The sequence below is a fragment of the Meles meles genome, chromosome X (assembly GCF_922984935.1).
Source record: "Meles meles chromosome X, mMelMel3.1 paternal haplotype, whole genome shotgun sequence".
Taxonomy (NCBI): domain Eukaryota; kingdom Metazoa; phylum Chordata; class Mammalia; order Carnivora; family Mustelidae; genus Meles; species Meles meles.
In genome coordinates this window covers 1,520,416-1,548,396 of record NC_060087.1, presented here as the reverse complement: position 1 = coordinate 1,548,396, position 27,981 = coordinate 1,520,416, and the positions used below count along the sequence as shown (strand labels likewise).

General features: G+C 46.9%; 3 protein-coding genes and 2 long non-coding RNA genes across 6 annotated transcripts in view; 2 read left to right on the top strand and 3 right to left on the bottom strand.

Moving 5' to 3' along the window:
• Window positions 1-4,465, bottom strand: part of ARSH (arylsulfatase family member H) — a 34,362-nt gene extending 29,897 nt beyond the window's left edge. The window contains exon 1 of the mRNA XM_045995042.1: window positions 4,427-4,465. Coding sequence (XP_045850998.1) covers window positions 4,427-4,446 — 20 coding nt within the window. The 5' untranslated portion in view covers window positions 4,447-4,465. The remainder of the gene's footprint in view (window positions 1-4,426) is intronic.
• Window positions 1-18,827, top strand: part of ARSL (arylsulfatase L) — a 20,123-nt gene extending 1,296 nt beyond the window's left edge. The window contains exons 2-11 of one of the 2 annotated variants that reach the window (XM_045995043.1): window positions 1,770-1,814; window positions 2,857-3,006; window positions 4,382-4,503; window positions 5,979-6,101; window positions 8,577-9,000; window positions 10,115-10,251; window positions 12,290-12,424; window positions 13,126-13,288; window positions 14,696-14,817; window positions 18,067-18,827. In XM_045995043.1, the coding sequence (XP_045850999.1) occupies window positions 1,792-1,814; window positions 2,857-3,006; window positions 4,382-4,503; window positions 5,979-6,101; window positions 8,577-9,000; window positions 10,115-10,251; window positions 12,290-12,424; window positions 13,126-13,288; window positions 14,696-14,817; window positions 18,067-18,446 (1,779 nt within the window). In that variant the 5' untranslated portion in view covers window positions 1,770-1,791 and the 3' untranslated portion in view covers window positions 18,447-18,827. The remainder of the gene's footprint in view (window positions 1-1,769; window positions 1,815-2,856; window positions 3,007-4,381; window positions 4,504-5,978; window positions 6,102-8,576; window positions 9,001-10,114; window positions 10,252-12,289; window positions 12,425-13,125; window positions 13,289-14,695; window positions 14,818-18,066) is intronic. The other variant, XM_045995045.1, reaches the window with a different exon arrangement.
• LOC123934879 lies at window positions 8,968-10,745 on the bottom strand. Its single transcript, XR_006816838.1, has 3 exons — window positions 10,678-10,745; window positions 9,526-9,648; window positions 8,968-9,081 (listed from the first exon to the last, which is right to left on the bottom strand). It is a non-coding gene; the product is annotated as an uncharacterized LOC123934879 (long non-coding RNA).
• On the bottom strand, window positions 10,758-21,302 carry LOC123934880. The gene is made up of 3 exons (XR_006816839.1): window positions 21,218-21,302; window positions 11,659-11,741; window positions 10,758-10,789 (listed from the first exon to the last, which is right to left on the bottom strand). It is a non-coding gene; the product is annotated as an uncharacterized LOC123934880 (long non-coding RNA).
• The window catches only part of ARSD (arylsulfatase D), a 20,652-nt gene continuing 12,464 nt past the window's right edge, over window positions 19,794-27,981 (top strand). Inside the window, exons 1-3 of the mRNA XM_045995046.1 lie at window positions 19,794-19,936; window positions 21,476-21,625; window positions 27,274-27,395. Coding sequence (XP_045851002.1) covers window positions 19,911-19,936; window positions 21,476-21,625; window positions 27,274-27,395 — 298 coding nt within the window. The 5' untranslated portion in view covers window positions 19,794-19,910. The remainder of the gene's footprint in view (window positions 19,937-21,475; window positions 21,626-27,273; window positions 27,396-27,981) is intronic.

Here is a 27,981-nt window from a genome sequence, read left to right as displayed (position 1 = left end):
AGAAGCATCCCCTTTGGGTTTTTCTGGCAAAACCCCAAAATTTTATGTATAAATAGATAAAATGCCTGTCCCAGCTGCACAAAACGACCATGTCTAGTTTATACTCTACTGTATATATTTTTAAATACTACAGATACATTATGTATTACCATGTAATAATATATATTTTCTGTATGTGTGTATCACCATAGGATGTATACGTGTTATTTAATTTATAAGTATATGTAAATAAAAATATTTATACAGACCCCCTAAGAGGTCATGATTTAAGATCTGTAGCCCAAAGCCATAAGCTGGACCAAACTAAGAGTGGGTTGCATAAGGATAGTGTGAAAAGAAAGCATTCCCAGCTTCCGTCCTCTGCTCGTTCTGAGACACGTGGTTCGAAACCATCTACGTATAAAAGCAAGTCAGGTAGACAGAATCCCCAACATCCTAGTTCTCTGGCAGAGGAGGGGAGTGGCTTCACCAACAATGCACACTCTAGGAGCTTCGAGCTCTAGGACCTGCTGGAAAAGGCAAAGTTATGTAGATACTAAAAGACAAGTGGTTTCTGGGGTTTGGGGCCAAGGAGGGATAAACAGGGGCCACACTGGGGGGTTTTAGGGCCATGAAACCACTCTGTAGGACACTATAATGGTGGATCCATGTCATTATATGTTTGTCCAAACCCATAGAATGGGCACCACCAAGAGGAAACCCTAATGTAAGCTAAACACTTTGGATGCCAGAGAAAGTACAGAGCTACCGTCCCAAAGGGTGACATCATGCACCCTCCAGCAGCAAACCAAGATGTGCACGGAGTTCGAAGGTTCACACCTCATGAAAATCTTTCCTGGAAGTAAGTGAAGCAAATAAACAGCCATGTCTTGGTGCTAGACACGGCCCAGTGGTGGAACCCATCAGGCTTTATCACACGTGGAAACTTCCCAATGCTGAATGCGCTGTCTGCATCCAGCCCACAGAGGAACCTATCCCATGAGGTCTATCTCTGCACAAGCTTTGCCCTGTCCCAGCGGCACGTAACAGCCATCTGGTTGACCACAGACTCATTGCCTTGTCCTCAAGGTGAAGTGAATACTGTGTGCAGAAGGGTGAGAAATCACCTGAAATGGCTAGGAAGTTTGGAAAGAACCCCGTACCACCTGTGGCCAAAGACGGACATCCATAGAACATGAAGGATACAGGAAGGTCAGGCTGAACTGAAAGGACACAGAGTCCATTAGCCTCTCCCAAGAACAGCTTACATGGGGCAAGGTGGCGCTCATGGGAGGGCTGGATGCCCCCCAGGCTCAGAAGCATCCCCCCACCATGGAAGCCAACATCTCTTCCAACAACTCGTGAGTAGGTCTTCAAGGTCACTGCAAGGGCGGAGCCAGATTAAGGCCACTGACCCACAGAAATCCAAAGTTGACTTTCCCTTAATGTCTGAGCCAGGGGTTGCGGGGTGGGATGGGGAGTTCGTATTTAATGGGGACAGAGTTTCAGTTGGGACAGATGAGATCATCTGGACAAAAAGATCCAAAACCATATCGTCTGGCCCTCGAAAGTCATACATTCTAGATTCTTAACATGGTGTTCAGCATCTTAAAAGCCTTTTTAATGGGGAAGGCCATTCTTTTTATGAGTTTTTGGTCATTGTTTTAAGGTTTCGTTGATATCATCGGAGAGAACCAACGTCTCCCTTTGGCTAAATACTTAGTATTTTATGCATGGAATTAGGGCATGTCTGCTGCCTTTGTTATTATAGACCTCTTTATTTCTTCCAGGCCATAAAAGTCAGGAGAGGACATGTTACCTCAGGACCACTCTTGGTAAGACAAGATTACATGGGATCCTTGATCTTCTGTTTCTGCTTCTACGTTTCTTTTTGTCCCTTTGTCAGGATGCGTGGACACAGTGGTCTTGTTCACTTAGTCATTGATGGTGCATCTGGGGGAGTGATCGGGGGACTCGGGATTCCTCTCAGTGATCCACAACCCCCATCTGGGAGCTTGTGAAGGAAGTCTGTTTCCCTATTCCCAAACCCAGCTGTTCGGTTTTCCAGAGAGTCCATATTACAGATATTCGACGACTCAGATCTCATCTTTACTCCATGGTACTGGGGATGGCAGGACTCTTATCCTGCTGTGTATGCATGAGCCCTAGGTGGCTTCCATACAAAGAGAGAGGAGGGGCTCCTTGGATGCCATGGTTATGGGGTTATGATAGTGATGATGGTGGGAAAGCCCCCAAGCTCTGTGGCAATTCCTCCTGACGTGCCACCACCGAGTGTCTCTGTTCTGGGCTGGAACCTCAAAAGACTCACTTCCCATCATGAAAAAAGTCAGTCACATTCATGCCAGAATATATGGAGACTTTTAATAGACTCAGAACCAACAGCTGGCATTGGTAAGCTGTCGCCCTGACTTTTCTTCTCTGTCTTGCTCTGGTCAGTGGTCCAACTGCCTACCAAGTGCCACAGATACCCAAGTTCAACACAGTTGACTTATTTGAGGAAAAATGATAAAGAGGCAAAGGGGAAGGAACTATAGCTATTCTGGGGACCTGATCCATGTCTAATAAGAAACCAAATAAGGTTTCTCCTTAATCATGGGTGCAATGACCTAACAACAGACTCCAGGGCTTAAAATGCCAAAAAAGTGTTGACCATTGAAATAAAACCATCAAGAGCGTGAGTTGTCTTCAACTAAGAAAAAGTCAAATGCCCAAGAATGTACTTAACTATTCTACAATGTGATGCTAATATCAAAGTCCCCTAAAATGTGGACTTGCCTAAAAAAGTCCCACCTATGGAAGTCACGTACAATACATGGGAGAGCAGAGTTAAGCGTTCATCGGCACCTTGTCTTTCAGGAGCTGGCTGGCTGTGACGGTCGGCATGCTTCTAGGTGTGAGGCCCTCGGCTTGCAGAAATTTATCTGGTGGGCATCCAAATATCCTTCTTCTGATGGCAGATGATTTTGGCATTGGCGACATTGGCTGCTATGGCAACAAGAGCATCAGGCAAGGATTCTGAGAGTCATTCATCTGGGACCCCCATGAAGGCACCATTGACAACGGGTGTCACTCTCCATATGTGCTATCCAAACTTTGATGGGATTCACACTTCCTTTCATGCCCCCTAACCCTTCCTTCTTCCCATCCCAGGTCAGATTCATCCTACCTGTGACTCATCACTTCACTTTTAGACGTGTTTTCATCAGCATGGTCCAAGATGGAGCATGTTTAAAAATTGTTGGTGTTGCATCAGAGTCAATGACCCGAGTTTCCTCATGCTCCACTTCTGCGCATCAGCCCAACTCCATCCATTCATGCATGACTTCAGCGCTCTCTGCTGAAAAGCTCTGCTTCTGATGGACAAATCCATGTCCCCATCACCACCAGATATGACACGCTTATCTGTCATTGCTGACCCATCTCTCTTAGAATGAGCTCACCCCATCGCGTAGATCACAATCTAATTGTCCTTGGAGACCCAGCTTAGGCAACACCATGAACCTGCCTCTGAATCCCACCGTCACTACAATATGTTGGTGCTGAGAAGTACAATTTTCATGAGTCCCATTAGAGAAGCCACCCGAGATTCTCAGTTCTGGATTTCCCATTATGCCCGTCTCTGTACCAGTAGCTTGTTTCAGAAACTTAGTAAACATTATTGAACTGAGTTTATGTTACTTCAATGGTACAGATGACATTTGAAATTTTTGCCACTGCCTTTTGGTCATTCCTAAGAACACTTTGATGGGTTAAAGGATGATGGGCTGATTTTATTTCTTTTTGGAAATTTAAATTCAGTTAATTAACATATAATGCATTATTGGTTTCTGAGGCAGAGCTCAGTGATTCATCGGTCTTATATAATACCCCGCGCTCATCACATCCCATGCCCTCCTTAACGCCCATCACCCAGTTATTCCATCTTCCCACGCACACCTCCCCAGCAACCCTCAGTTCGTTTTGTATACTTAAGTGTCTCTTACAGTTTGTCTTCTGTTCTGATTTCATCTTGTTTTATTTTTTCCTTCCTTGCCCTCTGATCCTCTATTTCTTAAATTCTATATATGAGTGAGATCATATAATAGTTGTCTTCCTCTCATTGACTTATCTGGCTTAGCATAATACTCTCTAGTTCCATCCGCATCATTGCAAATGGCAAGATTTCATTCTCTGTGATGGCTGAGTAATATTCCATTGTGTATATATATAGACCACATCTTCTTTATCCATTCATCTATTGGTGAACATCTGGGCTCTTTCCATAGCTTGGCTATTCTGGACATTGATGATACGAATTTCTATTAAATACATAGATATGCTTGTAGGAAACCTTATGTGTTTATTTGTAAAGGAATAACACTGTTCATGTTTCCCTCTGTAGGACGCCAAATATTGACCGCCTCGCAGAGGACGGTGTGATGCTTACCCAGCACGTGGCAGCTGCATCAGTGTGCACCCCAAGCAGGGCTGCTTTCCTAACGGGCAGATACCCTCTCCGATCAGGTTTGTCCTCTCTCACGTCTAACCATGGCTCTGGAGAAGAAGAACACGATCCGTGTATTAGAGATACTAAAGCATGGGTCCACTGCTCTAGTGGGGAGAAAATAATGTAATCCCTCCATATTTCTACCATCAGATCAGACCCAGCAAGAGCCATGGAGCCCTGTAGGTAATGCGTGACACAGGCAGAGGGATTGAGTAGGGAGTGGACCAAATGTTTGAAAAAAGTCTGTGTGATGTCTTTGGTATCCTTCTGCCCTTTGGCCCTAAAGATAAGGAACCCCCATATCAAGGGTTATCTCCTTTAGTTAAAGATTTGTAGATGTTAACCATTTCTTTAAAAACCTTCACAGAAACACTTAAACTAGGGGACTAGTGTTTGAATTACTGGGGATTGCCCTGGCCATGTGACATACCAGACTCTCACAGACTCTCCTATGTATGGGTCCCTGGCATCTTCTCATACCCCAGGGAAGACCGAATTCTGACATAACGTAAATTTATGTTCCACTCCTCTTCCACTCAACCAGATGTATGCTCAAAGCTTTGGAAAATCTCAGAATGAATTCTCCAAGTTCCCAGAGGATGATGGTTGAGATATGTTCAGTCTTGGAGCCAAGTAGATCTTCTCTAGTTAAGACTGAGCTGCATTCAGAAAATCAGTCTAGGAGGTACAGAGCATCTTTCTAGTTAGTGGTTCTTGGCTGTATACTCCAGAGCATTAGAAAAATATTTAACCTATGTTTTTAGACACTTGAATAATTGAGTGAATCGAGTTGCATAAGATACCAGGGTCAGTGTGAATTATATCCATGCCTCCCTACTGTGTTAGCATACATAGATCATCTGGGGCATTTTGTAACCATTCCAAATCCCAAATTCCCCCCCCCCCCAACCAATTACAATCACAATCTCTGGGGAGGCACCTGATTGGCTCAGTTGGCTAAGCATCTGACTCTTGGTTTCAGCTCAGGTCACAGTCTCAGGGTCGTAAGATTGAGCTCCCCGTTGGACCCCACTTTCAGTCTGGAGTCTGCATGAGAGTATCTCTTCCTCCCTCAACCCTCTGCCTTTCCCCCTGCCTCTCTCCCTAAAATAATTAATTAATTAATTAATTAATTATTAAAATCTTATAAAATAAAATCACAAGCTCTGGATTGACAACCAGGTCTCAGAATATTTTCAAGCTCCCCAAATGATTCCAAAGTCCAGATAAGTTGGAAAATCTTTGGATTGTATCAAGAGTCTGGTGCAATTATAAAAACCATTTTTAATTCTCTTTCCTTTTTCACTTAATTCTCCTTGTGTTTATAACCTTCACAGAATAGTTCTTCTACAAGAGAGTTATTCTTGCTAAGTTCTCAATTAATGTTTCACAGCATATTTTAAATGAAAAAAATCATCATTATTATCATTATCATTATTATTAACGTGTCATTGTCGGATGGTAACTTTTCTTTGAAAATGGTTCCCCAAAGGTATGGTTTCCAGTGATGGTTATCGAGTTCTTCAGTGGACCGGAGCATCTGGAGGGCTCCCAACCAATGAGACAACTTTTGCAAAAATATTAAAAGACAGAGGATATGCCACTGGGCTAATAGGTATGTGTATTTTTTAAGTATTGAGTACCTTTCCTTTATATGGAGAGTGTAGTCAACCAGAAACCTTGGGAATGAAATTATTTTGATGTGGTGGGATTGTCCACCAGGCAGAAAGCTCCATGAATGCAGGAATGACCTAAGTATCCAGAATGCCTTGTGTGAAGTAGATGCTGAAGATAATAAGCTTAATGAAACACCTGGCATTTCCTAGTATTTGCTGATGCACCATGATGGGGAAAAAAAAAAAAAGGGACATTTTTTTCTAATGTCAACAAGTTACCAACAATTTCTGTAATGTTTTCCCTAAATTCTGCACAGAAATGGGGCTATAGGGCTTAGTACTTCCCTGCTTTATAAAGAGCGTGCTTATCTTTCTATATGTCAACAAACCATGTCATGTACAAAGTGAAGCACAATTAAGGACAGTCGTTTCTTGAGAGGGGACCAAGCTGTCATTGTTGCTATCATGGTACAGTGATAATTTTTATTAAACAGTGACATTTGCTGATCATAAACAGCAAGACTTGCTGATACACTGAATATCCAATGCAATAGACTTATAATTTTTTTGAGATAGAAGTCTATTCTCATGGAACACTTCTTGGAAAATCTCATAAAGTTTTCTGGATGAGAGATGGCCATTTGGGGGTGGTGGGAAGACACAAAGGTCTCTATCAATGCTCTACTAGTGACAAGGGGAAGATAAGCATCTGCCGTTGATTGAACTTGAAACCTGTGCTCTGTAGAACCTCTGACCGACCATGACCCTGACTACCATTACAGCATTTTAACAAAAAGAGGGACAATTCCAGAGTCAGGCAATTGTTCACCAACACTGAGAACAGCAGATTGTTTTCTAGAACTATGTGAGCACTCTGTGCCTTCCTTACTGCTCAGTCACAGACCTTTGCGAATTTAGCTACAGTAGATTGAATAACAGTCTCCAAAGATATCATGTCCTACACAATAGAAGCTAAAAAATTATTACCTTATATGGAGAAACGGTCTTTGTAGATGTTGTTAAATGAAGGATCTTGAGATGAGGAGATTTTCCTGGATTACCCAGGGGAGCTTTATATGCAAGGTTAAGACTCCTTTTAAGACAGACATAGATGTCAAAAAATGGGCAAAAGACATGAACACACACGTCTCCAAAGAAGATGTACAAATGGCTAACAGACACATGACAAAATGTTCATCATCACTAGCCATCAGGGAGATTCATATCAAAACCACATGGAGATACCACCTGACACCAGTTAGAATGGCCAAAATTAGCAAGACAGGAAACAACGTGTGTTGGAGAGGATGTGGAGAAAGGGGAACCCTCTTACACTCCTGGTGGGAATGCAAGTTAGTGCAGCCACTTTGGAGAACAGTGTGGAGACTCCTCAAGAAATTAAAAATAGAGCTTCCCTATGACCCTGAAATTGCACTACTGGGTATTTACCCCAAAGATGCAGATGTAGTGAAAAGAAGAGCCATCTGTACCCCAATGTTTATAGCAGCAATGGCCACGGTCGCCAAACTGTGTTAAGAACCAAGATGCCCTTCAATGGACAAATGGATAAGGAAGATGTGGTCCCTATACACGATGGAGTATTATGTCTCCATCAGAAAGGATGAATACCCAACTTTTGTAGCAACATGGACGGGACTGGAAGAGATTATGCTGAGCGAAATAAGTCAAGCAGAGAGAGTCAAATATCATATGGTTTCACTTATTTGTGGAGCATAACAAATAACATGGAGGACATTTGGGAGATGGAGAGGAGAAGGGAGTTGAGGGAATTTGAAAGGGGAGATGAACTATGAGAGACTGTGGACTCTGAAAAACAACCTGAGGGTTTTGATGGGGTGGGGGTTGGGAGGTTGGGGAACCAGGTGGTGGGTATTACAGAGCGCATGTATTGCATGGAGCACTGGGTATGGTGCATAGACAATAAATTTTGGAACACTGAAAATTAAAATAAATTAAATTAAAAAAGAAAGACAGACATAGAGGGATATATGACACAGAAGGGCGGAAGGCAGTGTGGGCCACAGAAGCAGAGTGGGAGGGATATGACCACAAGTGAAGGAACTCTTGGTGCCCCCAGAAGTAGAAGAGGCAGGAAAGATCCTCCCCAGGAGCCTACAGAGGGAGCACAGTCCTGTCAAACCTTGATCCTGGGCTTCCAGCCTCAGAACTGTGGGAACATAAATTCCTATTGTTTGAAGGAACCACACTAATGGTAATTTGTTCCAGTAGCACAGGAAACAACGTACCACATAATGCTGCCACACCGGCGCCTCACTGCTCTGAAACAGTGCTAAGCCAGGCTGTGGTTGAAACAGCCGTGAACACTACCCACATCTTTGTACTTCCCCACCCCATTCGTGCGTGCGGCAGAACATCTAGAAGAGGACAAGCCTGCAATACCTATTACCCAATGACCAGCCGGTTGTGACATGGGAATCTTCTTTGCCTTTCAGGAAAATGGCATCTGGGCCTCAACTGTGACTCTTCCAATGATCACTGCCACCACCCCATCAGCCACGGATTTGACCATTTCTACGGAATGCCGTTTTCCATGATGGGAGATTGCGTCCACTGGGAACTGTCGGAGAAGCGTGCAGGCATGGAGCACAAACTCCACGTCTGCTTCCAAATCATGGCCTTCGCTGCCCTCACTCTGACCGTGGGGAAACTCACCCATCTGACATCGGGCTCATGGACACCGGTCATCTGGTCAACCATGGCCGCCATCTTGCTCTTTGTGACCTCCTGCTTCATAGGGGTCCTGATTGTTCATGCTGACTGCTTTCTGATGAGAAACCACACCATCACGGAGCAGCCCATGCACTTTCAAAGGATGATGCCTCTGGTTCTCAAAGAGGTCTCGTCCTTTGTCCAAAGGTGAGCATCAAAGGGCTAGCTTCATCCTAGTGCTCTGATCCATGATGAAAATGCATTTCAAAAAGTCTTTCCACTTTCTTTCTGTAATGGAGATAGGAATGGTGAACTCATTCTGGCTCAGGAAGATATTTTTGGTAAAATGTGTTAGAAATGTTGTTCCATTGAGCCAAGTTGATGGTGCCAATTGAAACAGGTGACAGGGCGGTTGAAATTTGCTGTTGTCTCCCAATCCCTGGAGCCAGTCCCATTATGTAAGCAGCTACTGATCACCTCGGACCATATTTAACTAACAAAACAAACTGAATTACCTGAAGACTTACAATAAATATAAATATTTGTAAAGCTCTATCATCAGAACTAAGTTGTCCCGTTGCTAACTCTATCCTAAATGTAAATTTGAATAATAAAGGCACTTACTATGTCAGAGTTAAGAGGGGCAAGATATAAAACTACATCACACAGAGCCAGTTCCATGCTCCCCAAGTGTTTCTGTAAAGAGGCGGACACCACAGAACCCCAATTCACCTGGTGGAGATGAGGTTGTGATCCTATTCCAGAACATTCTTTTCATGGGCTTGCCTAACAGAGGTCAGAAATGATGCTGATAATTACTGTCGAAGATGGAGAGAGGAACAGATGAGGCACCACCTAGATGGGGCACAATCAAATTGAAATTAATAACCTAATACTTGCCATTTTTAAAGTGTGTTTTAAAATAACCATGGCGTATCCTAAACTTTGTTGCTTGAGAGCAATTAAAAAGAAAACCAGATGTGAAATAATCACTTTATTCTGTATGCTAACGTTCTAAATGGGAACATACACCGAACTAATTGAAGTAAACATCAGATCAGACAGTTGCCTAGGGTTCCGTCTTACGTTCACTTGCCAGAAGTATGTAGAGTTATAAATTGATAAAATTCGGGGGAGGGGGGAACATGTATAGTATCAGTGTGAATTTTTCAACAGACTTTAGAAGGGTAAAGTCATCACATTAAAGAGTAGCAGATAGACTTGTTGAAGGAAATGACAATCTGGATCTCTATTTTGTGTCTCTAGGACCTCAATCCATCCTTAAGTAAAAGTAACTCCATTCACCGTTATTTATTTTCAGGAACAAGCACAGACCTTTCCTCCTCTTTGTCTCCTTTCTACACGTGCACACCCCTCTGATCACTACGGAGACGTTCCGTGGGAAGAGCGTGCATGGACTATACGGGGATAACACAGAAGAGATGGACTGGATGGTGGGTAAGTGCCTTTTCCTGGTGAAAATGGGACAGGTGCTCCTCCCGAAACAGCAGGAAGAAAGGACATAGAGAATGCAATGAGATTAACTGTGTCTGCTTTCTTTCTGCTCATCACACTGTCTTAGGTGGGTCGATTTCTTATTTTTCCCCAGAAGAACATAGATTAAAATCCCCATGGGTAGGATTATCTTGTTTTGTTGTCCCTGTGCATCCCCTGGGTTTGGAATGATGCCTGGTATGACACAGTGCACATTTCTTCAGTGGGTACATTGGATATAAACACAGTGACTCCCCTGAGTCTCAAGCAAGGACTTGGATGCCCTTGGGTTGACATGCTGGTGGACACAGAGGGCTAGAAGCTGCAACATAATGGGAATCAGAGATTTTAGGAGAAAACATGATTTTAATAATCCATTGAAAACATTACCTTGGAGGAAATTGTTGGCAAAAATGGTGGAGATAGGTAGGCAAAGATCGATGTCACAACATGTCCCCAGCGCAGCTTCAGGACAGACTCACTCATCATTGCCACTATGGTCCTTGTTGGAAAAGATTAAGAATCACCGGAAAATACAGGCTATTTTATATGATGTCAAATACGGCATGTTTAAAACAGAATTCACCATGCCACAACTTGAGGGAAAATCTTTTGAATAAAAGACATGCAGATATATGTAATCCAATACATATTGAATAATAAAGTCTGAAATTCTACAGTACAGAGTTAAGAACCCCCTAAGTCCATCAAGATAAGGAATTCTTAAGACCTAGGTCAAGAGTCTTCTCTATGGCTTCAGTGTCTCTGTGCTCCTTGATTGAGATTGATGGCTCTTGATTGAGTTTCAAACTCAGTCAAGCTACAATATGACAACTTTAAATGAAAATCATGGTCCAAGTGTAGATAGGTGGAGGATAGGGGATTTTTAGGAAAGAGAAACTATTTTGTCTGGTACTATAACACTAGGTACATGGTATTGTGAATTTATCAAAACCCCTAGAATGTACACCACCAAGAGCCAACCGCCATAGAAACTACAGACTTCAGTTAATAATAGTTTATCGGTATTGGCTCATAGATGACATTACAACTCAGCTTATTTATAAAACCTAAAGCTGTTCTAAAAAAAAATTGATTAATTGATGGAGGGGGATTTCCTAGAACCACAGATTTTAAGTCTTCAGCAACTGAAGACAAAGAAATGGCTTAACTACAGATGGAACAAAGAAAGAGAAAAATAATATGGACATGGCTAATTTCAAGCTAAGAGGATGGAAAAATGGTCTTCATTGTGCTCAGTCAAACCCATGAAAATGTAGTGTCACCAGACTGGAGGAAAAAAGCAAGACCCAACTCAAAAGACATACTGTTTAAATATAAAGACACAGATGAGGTCGAAATAAAACTTACCCAATAACGGGATCTACTTGAGACCACAGTCAACTTTCACAACACTTGGTCCTCATGAAAAAGTAGATTGTAAGTTCTGTCTCCTGTTGGAAATAAAATAATATGATTTTTCCCATCCCAATAAAAAAAAAAAATCCCATAGACATGGTGAATTGTGTCAACTGTAAGATTTCCCTTTGAGGTGATTATAAGAGACTTGGAGCCACAGTTGTAAACCATTCTTCATGGATGGACATACATCGCCAATGCCCTTGTCAGCCTTGTTCCTAGACCCTCTTGATCTCTCCTTTTTCCCCTCTTTCCCTTTGTTTAATTGAAATATGGTTGACTCTATACTCTTTTTTCTTTTTTGCCTCCTTTCTAAGCTTTTACTATTTTTTCCTATGTAGTCTATACTCTGTAGATTGCCTAAAACATTTTGGAAACAGAATAGGGTGTATCTAAGGATGTATATGCATCTTGAGTCAGTGATATTTGGGATAGCATGATTTTATTGCTACTCACTCCCATTATTTGTGAATACTCAAGACTCGTTCTCATGGAGATGTCCAAAATGCTGAGACATACACTGAACATCTTGGTTTAAGATAATCTCCATTTTGACCTGCTCAAATGCACATATTGTTCGCAGGGCAGATCCTTGATACTTTGGATATGGAAGGTTTGACCAATAGCACTCTTGTTTATTTTACGTCGGATCATGGGGGATCTTTAGAGGCTCAACTCAGAAACAACCAATATGGCGGCTGGAATGGAATCTACAAAGGTAGAAAGATGATGGGCTTCTTGTTCATGGTCTCTACCCCTACCCTACAGTTCCCAACCCTTCCCATGGAATGGGGCCATCCACCTCAAGAGAGTCACCAGGGACTATTGTTTTTCGTTTGAGGTGGAAATTATAATTTGTAATTTTTTTTTCTTTTGCCCAATGCTGTGGTTTTTGGTCTATTCACAGAATTGCACAACCATTGCCACCACTTAATGGCAGAACATGGTCATCCCCTCAGAAAGAACCTCAGCACACATTTGCAATCATTCCCTGGTTCCCTCTGTGCCTAGCCCCTGACAACCACCAGCTGAGTTCAATCTCTGCATATTTTTGTAGTATAACCGTTCCATGTAAATGGAATCATGCAGGATGTGGTCTTTGGCCGCTGGCTTGCATTCACTGAGCATGAAGTTTTCCAGATTTATTCAAATTATGCCAAGTGTTAGTGCTTCATTCCTCTTCATGGCTGAATAATCTTCCATTGTCTGGATGGACCACACTTTGGTCATCCATTTCTCAAGTGGTGGACTCAGGATTTACGCAATGCATCCAAGGACCGTGGGGGCCACATCATATTCAAACTGGAATTTTACCAACTACAGACACATCCTTATTGGCTGTACCCCAAAGTTGGCAAAACACACTGCCAAAAAAAACATGGCACAATCACATTCTTTTCTGTTCATGTTTACACACAGGTGGCAAAGGGATGGGGGGCTGGGAAGGTGGGATCCGCGTCCCAGGGATCTTCTGGTGGCCTGGGGTGCTGCCGGCCGGCCGAGTGATCCACGAGCCCACCAGCCTGATGGATGTTTTCCCCACCGTGGTCCAGCTGGGGGGCGGTGAGGTGCCCCAGGACAGGTACAGAACAGCTCGAGGAAACCCAAGCAAGTCAGTTTTGCACACAGACACACATGTATGTGAAATGTGACTTTTGAACTGCGTAACACATCCATGAAATGAGTCTCGGGAAAACACTCTTGGCTCCCTACTGTTAGCTAAACTTGCTTCATTGTATACATAGATCTGTCTAGACATGTAGATTTTGATTTATCATTTAGATCTATTTTCCATGCTACATATGTATTCTTTATACATACACGTTTTTAGAAATTTTTGTGCATAGACAAGAAAATTTAATGACTTCATGTTATTTTCTTTCAACCATCCCCTTTTATGTGGACGTTAGCCTTGCTTTAAAAAAAAAAATACTGTGTAGTCACATTATTGACAGTCATAATTGCCTCCTAAGGAAGAATCTTTTAGAAAGTGAATTCCTGAGTCAAAGAGTATGACCGTTTATAGGTAAATCTCTTGATATATTTTGTCAAACTTTTCCTTAGGAATCACTACCAGTCATATATGAGATATCCATCTTAAAACATAACAGAACTACAATCAATGTCAATTCTGTACATGTAACTTATATATATAAATTACTCATATGTATCTACACAAGTATGTATCTATGTGTGTGTTATAATGTTCATTGTTTCATCCTTAGAGAGGTTGAATATTTCATACCTTGCTGTCTCTTTACTTGCACTGAATATCGTATCTCTGGTTGATTATTTTTCCTAATTGGGTGCTAATTTTTAAACTAATTTATATCATTTGCTTTAAAAACTAAAATTGTCTGACATGTATATTGCCAATGTGTTGTTGCCCCAGAAGGTAAAATAAATATAGCTATACAGTGTCTGGAATATGTATACACACAGACACATAATCATATACATGTGTCTATGTGTAAATGAATATTTTTGGAGGTGTAATTATATTTATACATACACACATATATATGTTGCAGATAGATTCTTTTGTTTCCTTTTTCAAGGTAACTAGTAACTCTAAGTAAAATCTCCTTGGCGTTCTGAATTCTCTACCATGACGAAGAACATTAGTCCACTTAGAGAAAAAGATCCCCTTTTTATGGCTTTTCAAAGTTCCTGGTATCTGTAAAAATCTATCCTTGGTATTGACGATTTCCATCTGGACGCAAAGGTTCCTGCAATTTGACCAGGTCCCTGGGGGCATAAAATGCCCATGGCAGCCCCTGCAAATCACAATGCTCGATGTAGGTTTTCTCCTAAGAAGGGTGGAGGAAATGGAAGTAGAATCCCAAGAAACCTCCATCCTGAATGGGAACAGAGGTCCATCTTGGAAACTGAAGAAGACAAGGAAGGGGAGGGGTAAGAAGACAGGCAGGGAGGCAGGGATGGAGGAGGGGAAGAGACTTATTATAAGTCCCTGTGCTGCTGTCCGCAGGGTGATCGATGGCCGGGACCTGCTGCCCTTGCTGCTGGGGAAAGCACAGCACTCCGACCACGAGTTCCTGATGCATTACTGTGAGAATCTCCTGCACGCAGTCCGTTGGCACCCACGGGATGGTGAGTACTCTGGGTGGTCAAGTCACATCTTGGCTTCTGTTCCTGTGGCTTTGCTTCACAATTGGCCCTTTTCTCTCGTTGGGCAGTATTTTCCCCGGATACCAGCAACATCCTTCCTGATGCATGCAGTCAGTTACCTTATCACCATATGATGATTGTTTATGGGGTTTTCGTATGGGCTTTCCTGCCCATGAGTCTTCCCGTCTGCCTCTCGCCCTTGAAGCCCCTACTTTTAGTCTATATCAGTGTCCACCTGTCTCAACCACCTTAACTCAACAACGCGGTTTCACCCTTGTAATAACCATAACTTTGTGGTATAAGCCGCCATGTCCACACCGAATAATTTTTGCATTTCGAAATTTCCTGGGCTATTTTGGCCCAACTGGTCTTTTAAAAGAACTGTAAGATCATTTGCAAGATTTTTTTTTTTCAATCCCGTGGGAATCTGAATTGCCTTGGCATCCCATGGGTCCATTAACTCAGGGAGAAGTTTGGTTATCTTTACAGTATCAGATTTTCACAACTGAAACCTGTTAATGCCCCTCCCGTTCTCTTTTTCCTTAAAAGTATGCATTTCGTCAAGCATATAATTCCTGTCCCACATAATTTCATTGTATTTTAATTGCCTTCATGTGTATCAGGATCTACTGTTCATGTTCACCTAACTGGCTTTCCCAGAAGTTTTCTGGTTTTAGCAATCATGTTTCTTTTAAAAAAAACTCCGTTCTTGCATTGACTGGAGAACTATTATTTTTAAATTTTATACACAGTGAATTTTTGCTGCTACCTTTGTCTTCTGATAACAGAGTTTCCCCTATTTGAGTGGCTTTCCTTCGTTTTTATTTCCCTATTATTCTGACATTTCCTGACCTTTTCTCCTCTGTTGGATTTGCCCTACGAATTGATCAGATTCATGACTTTATGATTGCATAGGTTTTCTGATTTTTTTTTTTTTCTCACCAGTGTTTGGGAAGGGCTGTATATTCTCCTATTGTTTAAATTGTCTTTCCATTCCTCAAAACCATTCTCTACAAGTCTTTTTTAACTGTCTGAATCAGGAGAGAAGGAATACCTCTTTGGATTTCCCTTATTTGAGGACATTACCCTCCATTTTTTTCCCCCTAAATGCCCCTCCCTTTTCACCCATTCTCTTCAATATTACTGTAATCTGGTATGGCTTTTAGTGCTACATTTCATTTTTTAAAAGGTATGTATTACCCCTTTCCTTCCATTTTTGAGGGTTTCCTTAAAACCCATCATTCCATTTTACATCCCAATCTACGTCCATGCATGCCTGAGAGCACAAATGAGTACATCCAGTGTTCCGATCTGTCCTTTTACACTGTGGCTTCCCCATTACGGGTCTCTCATCTCTCAGTCACTGGGCAAATGCTTCTCTACTTTTTCAAGGGCAGTAGATGGGGAGTGTCTTCCCAGTGCTCAAGCCTCTTCCAGGGCACCCGAACTGGCTTTTGCAGATCCACTGTTCATCCTACATGCATAATCCACTTAGCCCCCCTGCTGAAAGCCATCCCAAGACCACCCAGTGCACACACATCAGTACAAATTCCTCCTTGTAGAATGACCTATTCCCTCCCCATGTCTGAGAACCCCACTCAAAGGCTCATTCTCAATGTTCAAATGGACTCAAAGGAGGGGTGGATCCCCACGTGACTAGCTCATTCTCGATGTTCAAATGCAACATTACCTTTTCATCAAGGCTTTCTTGACCCAAACGAATCCTGCCATGATGCACCCAACCTCTCCCTCCAACACACACACAGTCACAAACACTCACACGTCCACCATCACCTTCCACCCTTCACAGTTTTCTTATTTCTGTGGGTTTACCCCCATCTGGCCTCTTCTGCCTCCCTAAGACTTACCTGTCTTCTCTTTGTGCTCAACACGTTTCCTGAATTATCACAGCAGTGAGTGACCTTGATGGGTCCATAGGGCTGTGCTTCGTGGCTTCCTTAGAACCCTGATCCTGACCCCTATCTGTCCTTGCTTCCTGGCCTTTCTGCCCCTGGAGGAGGCAGGCTCACCAGAATCCTGCTCTCTCCCCTCTGGTTACCCATGTGGCTTCCCCAGACTCACTGCCCTGTGGGGGATACAAAGCATGGGTGTGGGGGCCTCCCTCCCCAAAGCAGGAAGCCGGGCAGGATAGGCAGTGATGTTGGGATGATCCACATCCAGGCAGGAGGCCGGTGCAGGAGCCCTAATGGACCTCCCTTCCATTCTTTCAAGGTCCCTTCCTGAGGCAGAGTTCTGTCTGGTGCCCTCCCAGAGGCCGGAGGTGGTTTGCTGTAGCTGGTTCCTCCCTTCCTCTGTCCTCTCCTCCTCCCTCCCTCCCTTCCTTTTCCTGTGGGTGCCGGCCTAGCTGTGGGGGTGCGGTGAGCCTGGGAGCAAACTTCAAGAGAACAGCTGTTGCCATTTTAAGCCTCTGAGCATCTCGCCTGAAACTATGCATGAGGAATTCACTCCTCTGCAAACAGCTTTACGGAGCTGCAATTCAGTCTCCGCAGAAGGCCACGAACTGGTGACTTACAAACCACAGACTTATTTCTCCCAGTTCTGGGGGCTGGACAACCCAGACAGGCTTCTGCTGGCCGGTGGACTGCCACCTTCTCGCTGTGTCCTCGCGTGGTGGAGAGACACGGGACACAAGCTCTGTCCTGGCCCTCGTTAGGGCACTCATCCCGTTAGGGCACTCATCCCGTTCTTGAGGGCTCTGTCCTTGTGATCTGTTAATCCCCCAAAGCCTCCACTTCCTGATTCCATCCGGTTGATGAATTTTGGAGGGACACGATTTCAGCCCATGATGCTGCAAAATTCACTTTTAAAAGGTACAACTTGGGGGCATTCGACACATTCACTATGTTGTGCAAAGAGCATCTGTGTCTCGTACCAGAACGTTCCATTCCCCCGAAGATACCCCGTCCCTATTAGCACTCACTCTCCATTCTCCTCCCCAGCCTTGGCATCTACTGGTGTTCTTTCTGGGTCTACGGATTTCCCTGTTGCAGACTCTCCTACCAAGGGGATCCCACAGTCTGTGTCCTTGGGTTTCTGGCTTCTTTCATGGAGCACCGTGTTTTGGTAACAGGTCTCAGAGCTTCATTTATTTTTATGACTGATCCCATCCCATGGCGTGGATTGGCATCTGCTCAACCATTCATTTCAGCTTCTCTCCAGCCATCGTTCTGCTTCTCCACGTCAACCCCAAGGTTCTTGTCCTTCCCTCAGGAGGAAGACTATGGAAAGTCCACTACACAACCCCAGTGTTCCACCCAGAGGGTGCCGGTGCCTGCTACGGGAGAGGGGTCTGCCCGTGCTCCGGGGACCAAGTGGCCCATCACGACCCACCATTACTCTTCGACCTGTCCAGAGACCCTTCCGAAGCCCACGTCCTCACCCCGGACACAGAGCCCTTGTTCCATCAGGTGATGGACACGGTCGCAAGGGCCGTGGAGGAGCATCGCCAGACGCTCAGCCCGGTTCCTCTGCAGCTGGACACGCAGGGCAACACCTGGAAACCGTGGCTCCAGCCCTGTTGTGGCCGGTTCCCCCTCTGCTGGTGTGATCGGGAAGGCGACCCGGAATCATTGCCTGCCGGGGAGAACTAGCTCCCTCCCTCATCCGGGTAATTCTTGGTCCAAATACAACTCCCCTGTGAAGTTAAGACGTCCCTTTATGTGGGTGGGACAGTTCTGCACCCCAAAACCCAAAAGGTATAAGGAAGACACAGCAGTGTGCCATCACCCCTAAGTCAACCGAACCACACTGGGCTTGTTCAGCCCCCTTGGACCCCCAACAAGTGAGGAGCAAAGCCCCTCCTGCCATGGGGATTTCCATTCCCCAACCGCAGCCCCACCGGGAGGAGGCTGCTCTGTCCCCATCCAGACTCAGTCCCCGTGGAAAATACTTCTGTACCAGATGGGTTTGCTGACAAAGGCCAGGGGAGCACCAAACATAGCCCAGAAAAGGTTTGCCTGGGGCTAGTTTCAAGAGTTTGGGTTTATTAACTCTTTTCAAGCGATGATTCTCTGCAAACGGATGCCCTAGAAATTCGGGAAACCCAGAACTTGGGGGGTGGGGGGGCTGTGCTGGGTATTCAGTGTTCTCCTGCTCTGTGTGGGAGGTCCCTGCATTAGCACCAAGACCCCTGGCCCGCAGGCTTTGCACTGGACATGCCCAGGATGGGACACCAGCAGGATGGGGACTTTGTTCTGGACCCTGCACCCAAGCTCCTCTCTCTGCGTGCGCGCGCCCGCGCGCGCAGCGCGCTCCACCATCATGACTTTGCAAGGCTCAGCTTTAACCCCCTAACTTCATCCTCTCCAAGCTGCGAAGCTGGGAAGTCCTGAGATCAAGGTGCGGACAGGGTGGGCTTCTCCAGAGGCCTCTAGGGAAATGTGAGCTAAATAGGGCCGCCAGTTCTAAGGCAAAATTGTCTTTTCTCCAAACAGATCCTTCAGCAAACTGCCCCAACCCTCAAGTTTTTGGCAAGCCTTAATTCCCAGTGACTATCTCCCCAAAACGCAGAACGGAGTTGGAAAGGGACAGAGAGAACTCTGGGCAGCTAATACGGACCAGGACGGGGAGGTGACCACCAGGTAGACCACCCCCCTGGTGTCAAGTCCTGTGGGTGAGGGTCTAACTAGCCCAGCTCACACCTGACCCCTGCCCCCCCCCCCCCCCCCCGCCTTGGCCGTAGAGAAGGGGGATGGCATCCCGGACCCTAGTGAAACAAAATTCACATCCAGGCGGCCAGACCGCACGGGAGCAGTCCCCAAAACTTTCCAGAACGTGCTGGAAACTGCTGGGGTTCCTCATCCTCTCCCGGGAGTGCCCACCTGGAGGCCACCGAGACTCGGGAAAACCGGTTTCCAAGATCAATTCCCTCGGGAAAACCGGTTTCCAAGATCAATTCCCGGAAGGCCCACTGCGGCAGGAGATTAAACGGATTGGGGCGGGACGGGGTCCACCCGCCCAGAGGGCTCCGCTGCGTGGGCGGGTCCGGGCTCCGCGCTCTGGGGGCAAGGTCCAGTGCGCCAGGCCCGCGCGCCGCCACGGCTCCCAGGGCTCCGATGGGACGCACCGCGCCCGCTGCCAGGTGCGCGGGGCCCGAGGATACGGCCCCCACTCGGGGCGGGTATGAGGGCTGGGGGAGACGCACACTGGTCGACAGTGGCCCCCGGGACGCGCGGGCGGTGTGTGCGCCTTGGAGTCACCAAAATGCAGCTCGATCTCCCTCTCGCTTTCGCAGGGACGCGGGGCCAGAGAGCTGGAGCTGGACGGGAGGAGAGGGGAGGCCGGAGGGAGGAGAGGAAGGGAGGGCCGGCGGCAGGAAGGGGAACCACCGGGCTGTGCTCGGAGACCACGCCCCGGCGGAGCGAGGCCTAGTCCCCATCCCCCACTGTGTGGGTCGCGCTCCCTTGTTCCCGCGTCCCCCCTCCTGCACCAGCACCAAACCCCAAAGCACCCTCCTCGCCCCTGAGCGCTGCCGCGTGCCCCCTCGGTCCAGCACACGCCCCCTCCCGCTCGCTGCCACCTACCCCCCCGGAGTGCGGCCGTATACCCAACCCCCCCTCTCTAGGGCACGCCGGGTCCCCCCCTTGGTTCCGCACCCCCAACAGCACCGTGACGTCTTCCCCACCCCACCCTCGCTCGTCGCCTCCCCCCATCCCTACTTCGTTCCGTCCCCCCCAGCCGGGCCCCCCAACCGGCCGCACCCTCCCCCACTCTGAAACACGTCCGGTCCAGCACCCGCTTCCCCGCCTCCCAGAGCGCGCGGCTTCCTCCTCCCGACACCGCCCCGCCCGCTCCGGCCTCCGGCCCGGCCTCCGCAGCCCAAGCGGAGCCTTGCCCACCCCCACATCCGGAGCAGAGCCTGGCCCCCAGCCCTAAGACTTGACCAGTTCCCCAAGACCCCGTCGCCGGAGCGCTGCCTTGTCCCCTCCTCCCGCTCTCCACTACCCTCTGGACGCTCCGCCCCCGCGCTGTGCGGCCGGGGTCTTCCCTGCCTCCCTGCTCCGGACTGCTGGCGCACTGGGGCGCAATCAGGGGACAGGACAGCACTGAGGGCCTTCCTGGGCGGCCTCGGGGCACGCTCGAGCTGCCAGCCAGGAATGAGGATCAGGGCGCCCCAGGCCCTGCGTCCCTCCCGGTTACGCGGCGGGCAGGGCCGGAGATCCGCGTCCCGGACGCCCCAAATCCCTTTCCCGCGCGGTGCCTAGCGCGCCCTGCAGGCGCCTTGCTGGCCACGCGCGCTCCAAGACCGTGTTGTCACTACTGGGTCCCACCAGCACCTGGCGTGGTCCGGTTACCCTGAATCCCACATTTTTCCTTTCAAAATGTCTGTCCCCTGCTGCTCCGACCCTCTGGGTCCGCCTACCTCCTGTGGGGTCGCCCCGGGGACGGGAGGGCGCTCTGGCAGCCTCTGCACGGGGAAAGGAGGGAAAGCGCGCCCTGGAAGACAAGCGCTCGGCCCTCCGGTCTGCGCTTCCGGTCTGCGCTTTAAGGAGCGCCCACCGAAGGAGGTAAATCCTAATTTAGGGCAAACTCACGTGCCTTCCCAGCAGGCCGCTTGGAATGCCGGCTGAACATTACAAATCCTGAACGTTAATTTGGGCCTTGTTGCTTGTCTCTCCAGGGACTTTTTATGGGGTCTGCTCCTTCTGTGTTTGCTCCTGAGGACGTCCGAGTTAAAAGCAGCAAATGCCCTTCAACCCAATATTCTACTGATAATGGCGGACGATCTTGGCATCGGGAATCTTGGTTGCTATGGGAACCATACGCTCAGGTATAACGTGCTGGTGATGCTGGTGGTCCTGGGGTGTGTGTGTGTGTGTGTGTCTGTGTGTGTGTAAGAGGAGGCATCTGGTTTACGATGTCTTTGAAAGCTGCCTGTACTGGGAAAGCCCCGGCTCATCAGATGTGAACCCCCAAGAAACTATTTTTTGACCAGGAAGCTGGATCTTAAACTGAAATGTTCAAACACCATTGCACTCCGGTGAGTGGGTGTATTCCTTTCTTAGGGCTGCCTGAACAAAACACCATAAATGGAGTAACTTGAGACGCAGGAATTTCTTCTCTTTCCAGTCCTGGAGATGAGAAGTCTGAGATCCAGGCGGGGCAGGGCTGAGCTCCCTCCAGAGGCACCAGGACAGCTTCCTGCCTTGTCCAGCTTCTGGGGCTTCAGGCGTCCCTGGGCTGGTGGCGGCGTCCCTGGGCTGGTGGCGGCGTCCCTCCCATCTCTGCCTTTGTCTTCCCGTGGCTTCTCCTCTGTGTCCGTGTCTCGTCTCCTGTCTTTTACAAGGACACCTGTCATTGGCTTTAGGGCCACCCTGGTCCAGGATGAGCTCATCTCAGATCCTTAACTAATGACACCTGTAAAGACCCATTTACAAGTCAGGTCCTATTCACAAATACCGGGGATTAGGATAGGACAGCTGTGCCCCTGAGGCTGCTACTCACTCACTGTGGAGACCTCAGCGGACCTCAGCGGACCTCAGCATTCACAGTTTGCAGGCTCCTGCGTCTTCCCTCCTGGCCAACGGGTGCACGATGGTGTTTGCGTGATCTGTGCAACAGGAGACAAGAAGCACCTCATTCCTTTTCTTTTAGAAAGACCACTTCGGCAGCATCACACGATCTGTCTTGACGTTAGCAGTCCATGTTGGGACTTCGGCACAGACCCGGGCCCACCCACTTTGGTCACGACCTTTCCAACAGCAGCAGACACTGCCCTGTGTATGCAGGGACCTTCCTCCCCCACGCTGAGCCTGCCTAGTTATACCTGCCGGGATAGACCATTCCCCCAACAAAACCGGACAATCCATTGGCTTCTGGTAGCTCCCAAGAAGTCACTATGACGCATTTTAGAATATTTTCACAGCCCAAGAGCACGCCTTGCCCTCTTTCAGCCATCACTCTCTGTAATGGACTGAATCGTGTCCCCCAGGATTCATAGGACGAATTCCTAACCCCTCAGGACCTCCTGTAGCCTGCCCCTGTGGGTTAAGAAAACTTAAGCCAAGAAATTAATGGAGAAACTGGGATTGCATAACCAATACCACCGCTAGGGGGCAGCACCCATGATTTTTGTTGTTAATGTCCAGTGTTTCTCCTTCCAACTAAAATACAGGCCGAGTGCAAGAAGGGTGTTTGGGGGCATCCTAAAGACGGCGGAGATATTCTCTTAATTTAATGCATTGACTCAGTGATGAAGACATTGAACCAGCTGGCCCCATGGGTTGCAGGGCGCCCCTTACCCATGTAGGGTCCATGCCTCTTCTGATCAGCCTATGAGGATGTGGACTTTCTGCCCAAACCTACTACACTTCTGTGGTCTTCAAAATGTTGTCTCCGCGGCACGTCCATCCACCCCAACACGAGCAGGGCACTTCGCTTTAACAATTCTGCCCTAGCAAGCCATCAAGGCTGTTAGGTAGAAGACGTAAGAATCACCCGGTTTAGGGAAATCTACACCCCGTCTTGGCTTTCGAGGGGAGTTGACTGCACATGCTCTAAGGCATCCATGCCTTCATCCTTTGGAGATTTGCTATGAAATCATTCCGACTCCTCTAGCATATAAGCCATTTTCACAAGTAAGTGTATTCCGTAGAATTCTCTCCAGCAACCAGGGGATCTGCTGTGCCTAGATACCCTAGAAGGCATCAGATACCCTTGTTTAGAGTCACTCCGGTTGCTCATGTGGGACACACCGGGTCTGTGTTTCATATCTTGCCTCGTAAGAAAGGGAAGTCGAGAACTCAGAGATGTGTAATGAATGTAGTCACCGAGGGTCAGGGGAACAGGAGGTCAGGACAGAATAGGGAGCCCCAGGACTGACTCTGTGGCCCCAACCCTGCTTCTCAGTATCTGTGCCATCAGTCATACATCCAGCCCCAGTTTCCCCTGTTCACATAAGGCCTTTGGATGATCTCCACCTTTCCTTCTGGGACCATGATGCAAAACATGGAAGTGAACCCCTGCCCCAGACCTGTGTTAATGACAGAAACCAGTCTGCAAATACATGTGTAACCTGCTTGTTTTATTAGTATAATGGGAAGAAAAGATATGTCTTCTTTCAGGAAAATCTCATACATGCCCTGCCCATCCAATCCTTTTGTGAGAGTCACTGGGCTGTCTCTCAGCACACTGGTACCATTTTCAGACACTCCCATACTTTCCCTCTGTTTTTAGAATAAAAATATCTGATCCCACAGGCCAGAGGGTTATTTAAAAGAGAAAGAATGCATAAAAAAATGAAAGGCACTTGAGAGTAATATTTTGGGATTATATATGCCAGTCATCTTGGTTAGGGAAAGAAGGAGATGACATTAATTGATTGAGAAGCACAGAATTTAAAATCAGGAGCATTTTTCCTGTCTTAGGGTATCTTTTAACAAGTGGAGGAATGAGATTCTACAGACGATTTCTGTGCTGAGGTTGAAACCTGTGGTATTTTTCATTCTGATCCACAATGTAGATAATCATGAAGACATCTGTTGGATATAAATACTTGATAGAAGAGAGATAGCTAAACAGACAAGTGTTGGATGGATTGATGGATGGATGGATGCAAGGATGGATGGATGGATGGGTGATGGATGGATGGAAAGATGGATGGATGGATGGATGATGGATGGATAGATGGGTAGGTGGATGGATAGATAGATAGATGGATGGATGGATGGTTTGTTGGATAGATGGGTGGGTGGATGGATGAGTAGATGGATGGATGGATGGATGGGTGATGGATGGAAAGATGGATGGATGGATAGATGGATGGATGGAGGGACGATGGATGGATGCATGAATGGATGATGGATGGATGGATGGATGGGTGGAGGGATGGAGGGACAATGGATGGATGCATGAATGGATGATGGATGGATGGATGGATGGGTGGATAATGGATTGATAGAATGATGGTTGGATGGATGGTTGGATGGATGGATGGATGATGGATGAATGGATGGATGGAAAGATGGATGGATGGGTGGATGGAGAGATGGATGATGGATAGATAGAATGATGGGTGGATGGATGGATGGATGGTTGGATGGATGGATGGATGCATGGATGGAAAGACAGGTAGATGGATGAGTGGGTGGATGGAAGAATGGATGAGTGAATGAATGGATGGTGAATGGATGGATGGAAAGGGATGGAAGGGTGGGTAGACAGATGGTAGGTTGGTACATAATAGATTAGATATCAAGCTAGAGATAGAACTTTTGTAGCCTTAAAAATAGGTCAGAGCTAATATAATTATACTTACTTGGTAAAATCCTATAAGCCCTTGGAATTCGTGTTCGTAGTTTAGTTAAAAAAAAAAAAAAAGTAAATTTTTACAGGTGGGTTATTGAAAACAACCAGCATGAGTACAGAATGGGTGATTTTTTTTTAATAACAGCATTTGTATTTGGGTTGGTTGCAGTTTTTTTTAAAAGTCCAAGATGAGCAAAGTGGCCAGAACGGTCTTGAGTGACACAGCTGTCCTCTGAAAACAGGGGCATGGCAGGGCCCCAGCAGCAGCCCGGGGCAGCTGGTGTCTGAAATACTGACCTCAGCTGTGGTTTCTGGGCATGCAGGATGGGCCTGGAAGCCACGGCTGAATGAGTACAGACAACAGCTTACACACCAGAAGGCGAGGGGCACTGTCTTTAAATAGGAACAAAGCCATCAGGAAAAAAGCTTTAGTGGTCCCAAAGTGGACGGGTGGTTGCGAATGATCATAAAATCCATGCTTAATGGAAGATATGAGCCTGAGGATGGACATACTTGTCTCACAACCCTCAGAATGCCACCCTCGGTGGATTTTTTTAAGTCACACGGATAAGGTGTGACTTAACGAAGGTGTTAAACCCTCCTTTGGCATGCTCTAGCTCCGTGACCAGGGACGAGTGGCTCAGTCTCCCAGCTTTGCTTGTCTTCTTACAAACGGGGAGATCACTCCAGTGACTAAGGAGTCATTGGATCTAAAGATAACACAGGGATTCCAAAAATGCATCTTTTCACTTTAATAGTCTCCAAAGATGTTACACTATTATATTACTACACTAACTTAGAAGTTATTTACTGGTCTCCCATGCATTTACACCAAACATCCTTTGAACACTGTCCTTCGGCCCCTGACCTCTGTGCTTCTCCACCTTTGAGGATTTTGAAGGATACAGTTGTAAAGTTTCATGTTTTTTAGACAACGTGTACTATGTTCACCCCAAACAAAAGCAACAATTAAAACGAGAAGTGTGGTCTTCAAAACTGGCAACAGCCATCTGAGTTAGTAAGAAAGGCATTTACCTCAGCGTTTGGAGGATGGTCTTGACAATGGTTTTGATGCATCTGAAGTTCTTGAATCCGAAAACCTACACTAGGACTTTGGGATGCCCACTGGCTCCCAGAAGTCCTTCAGTTCACCCACAGCTCCTTCAGGAGTCATCGTACTTCTGTCCTCTATCCACAAAATGTACAGATGGGGATCCTCTGGGTGACAAGGCTTTGGAAGAGGCGTGTGTCCAAGAAGACAGCACCTACTAGCGCTATGACTCAGCCTGGACCTGCCCAGACCTTCAGCAAAGCCATGGTCACGTCTGCGTGCTTCTCCCAGGTCACTGGGAGAACAGGGACACTGAGGCTCCTCTTCCCCATAGATAATGGTTGTGGACCATTGTCCACTCCCTTTGCACCCTCCACCAACACTCATACTCAACAAGGAAGGCTTCCATCCATGCCTCAAGTCCTCTCCAAAGATGCCTTTGACCTTGGGCCATTGGAACACCTGCTCAGTAAGGAAGTTTTAGGTATCAGCTCTCACAGATTTTATTCTGGCCAGTGGCTTCAAGTCTTGCTGTTTTCCCGTGTCTCCTTAATCCACTCACCCTCTGCCATTTAACCCACCCATGTGGAAACTTGGTGGTGCAAGCAGGAAAGGCATGGCATTCCTTCCCCCATAGGACTGGGAAGACCATTTACCGTTTGTGAACTAGAGCGTGCTCACAGAGGAGCAACGTGTAGCAAGTAGTAAGGAACCCACCTTTGCAAGCCAGTAGGTTGGTGTGGCCACAGCCTCCTGGCAGACAGAAGCGGACAGCAAGAACTCTTATCTCTACACACAGCAATAGCATCCAGAGAAGCTTGTTCCCAGCCCACAAGACTTCCGGGTGACATAGTGGGCTCAGAGGGTGGCTTTGCATGCAGTGGGTTAGGCGCAGCCCGGACCCTGGGACAAGGGCTCAGCCCCTTTTGCAGCAAGTGGTTCTCAGTCCATGTGCTCATGCTGGTTGTTTTGGGGATGGGTTCATCTGCCTTTACAAGACACCATATGCAACTAATGGTAAAACCCTCAAGAAACACTGATGTACTCTGCACGGTGCCCTTTGGTGCAGCGATCCCTATAAGAGCTGTCTTGACAGGGATGTTTGTGTATGGTTTGCTCAGGACACCCAATATTGACCAGCTTGCAGAGGAAGGCGTGAGACTCACCCAGCACCTGGCGGCCGCCCCTCTCTGTACCCCGAGCAGATCTTCCTTCCTCACGGGGAGGCACGCCTTCAGATCAGGTCAGTGTTGTGGGGACGTCCGAGAAGGGGGCACATCTGCGTCCACTCATTACTTGTCCTCAATATGATCATTGATGGTCAAGATCCAGGGGAGAATGGTGCACATATAATCTGCAGTGACATCCCCTCGAATGACATGAAGACTGCTGTGTTTTAGGTAGTTATGCAATGATTGGGTTGACTGGGAATTCAGAGACGGGCACTCTGCAAGGGTAGCTGGTTATGGCTGACATTGTGTTTATTTGTTTAAATATTTTAGCCCATCTGGCTGTGTAGTCATGACTTCAGATAGGCTTTGGATGAGCGTGTAGGGAGCTAAAGGATGGTTCCCAAAGATCCCACATCCTAATTCCTTATATGGCAAAGGGGACTTGGAAGCTGGGGCTAGTTGAAGGATCTTCAGATGGGAACGTTATCCTAGATTATGCAGGTGGCACAGTGTCATCACAAAGGTCCTTCTAAGGGGAGAGCAGGAGGGTCAGAGTCAGAAAGGGACAGGGAAGAGGCTGGTGAGATGCACCCTGAGGCTTCAGGAAGGGGCCCTGATGTGTTTGTCTGCTTAAGCTGAAAGCATGCACACTCATGA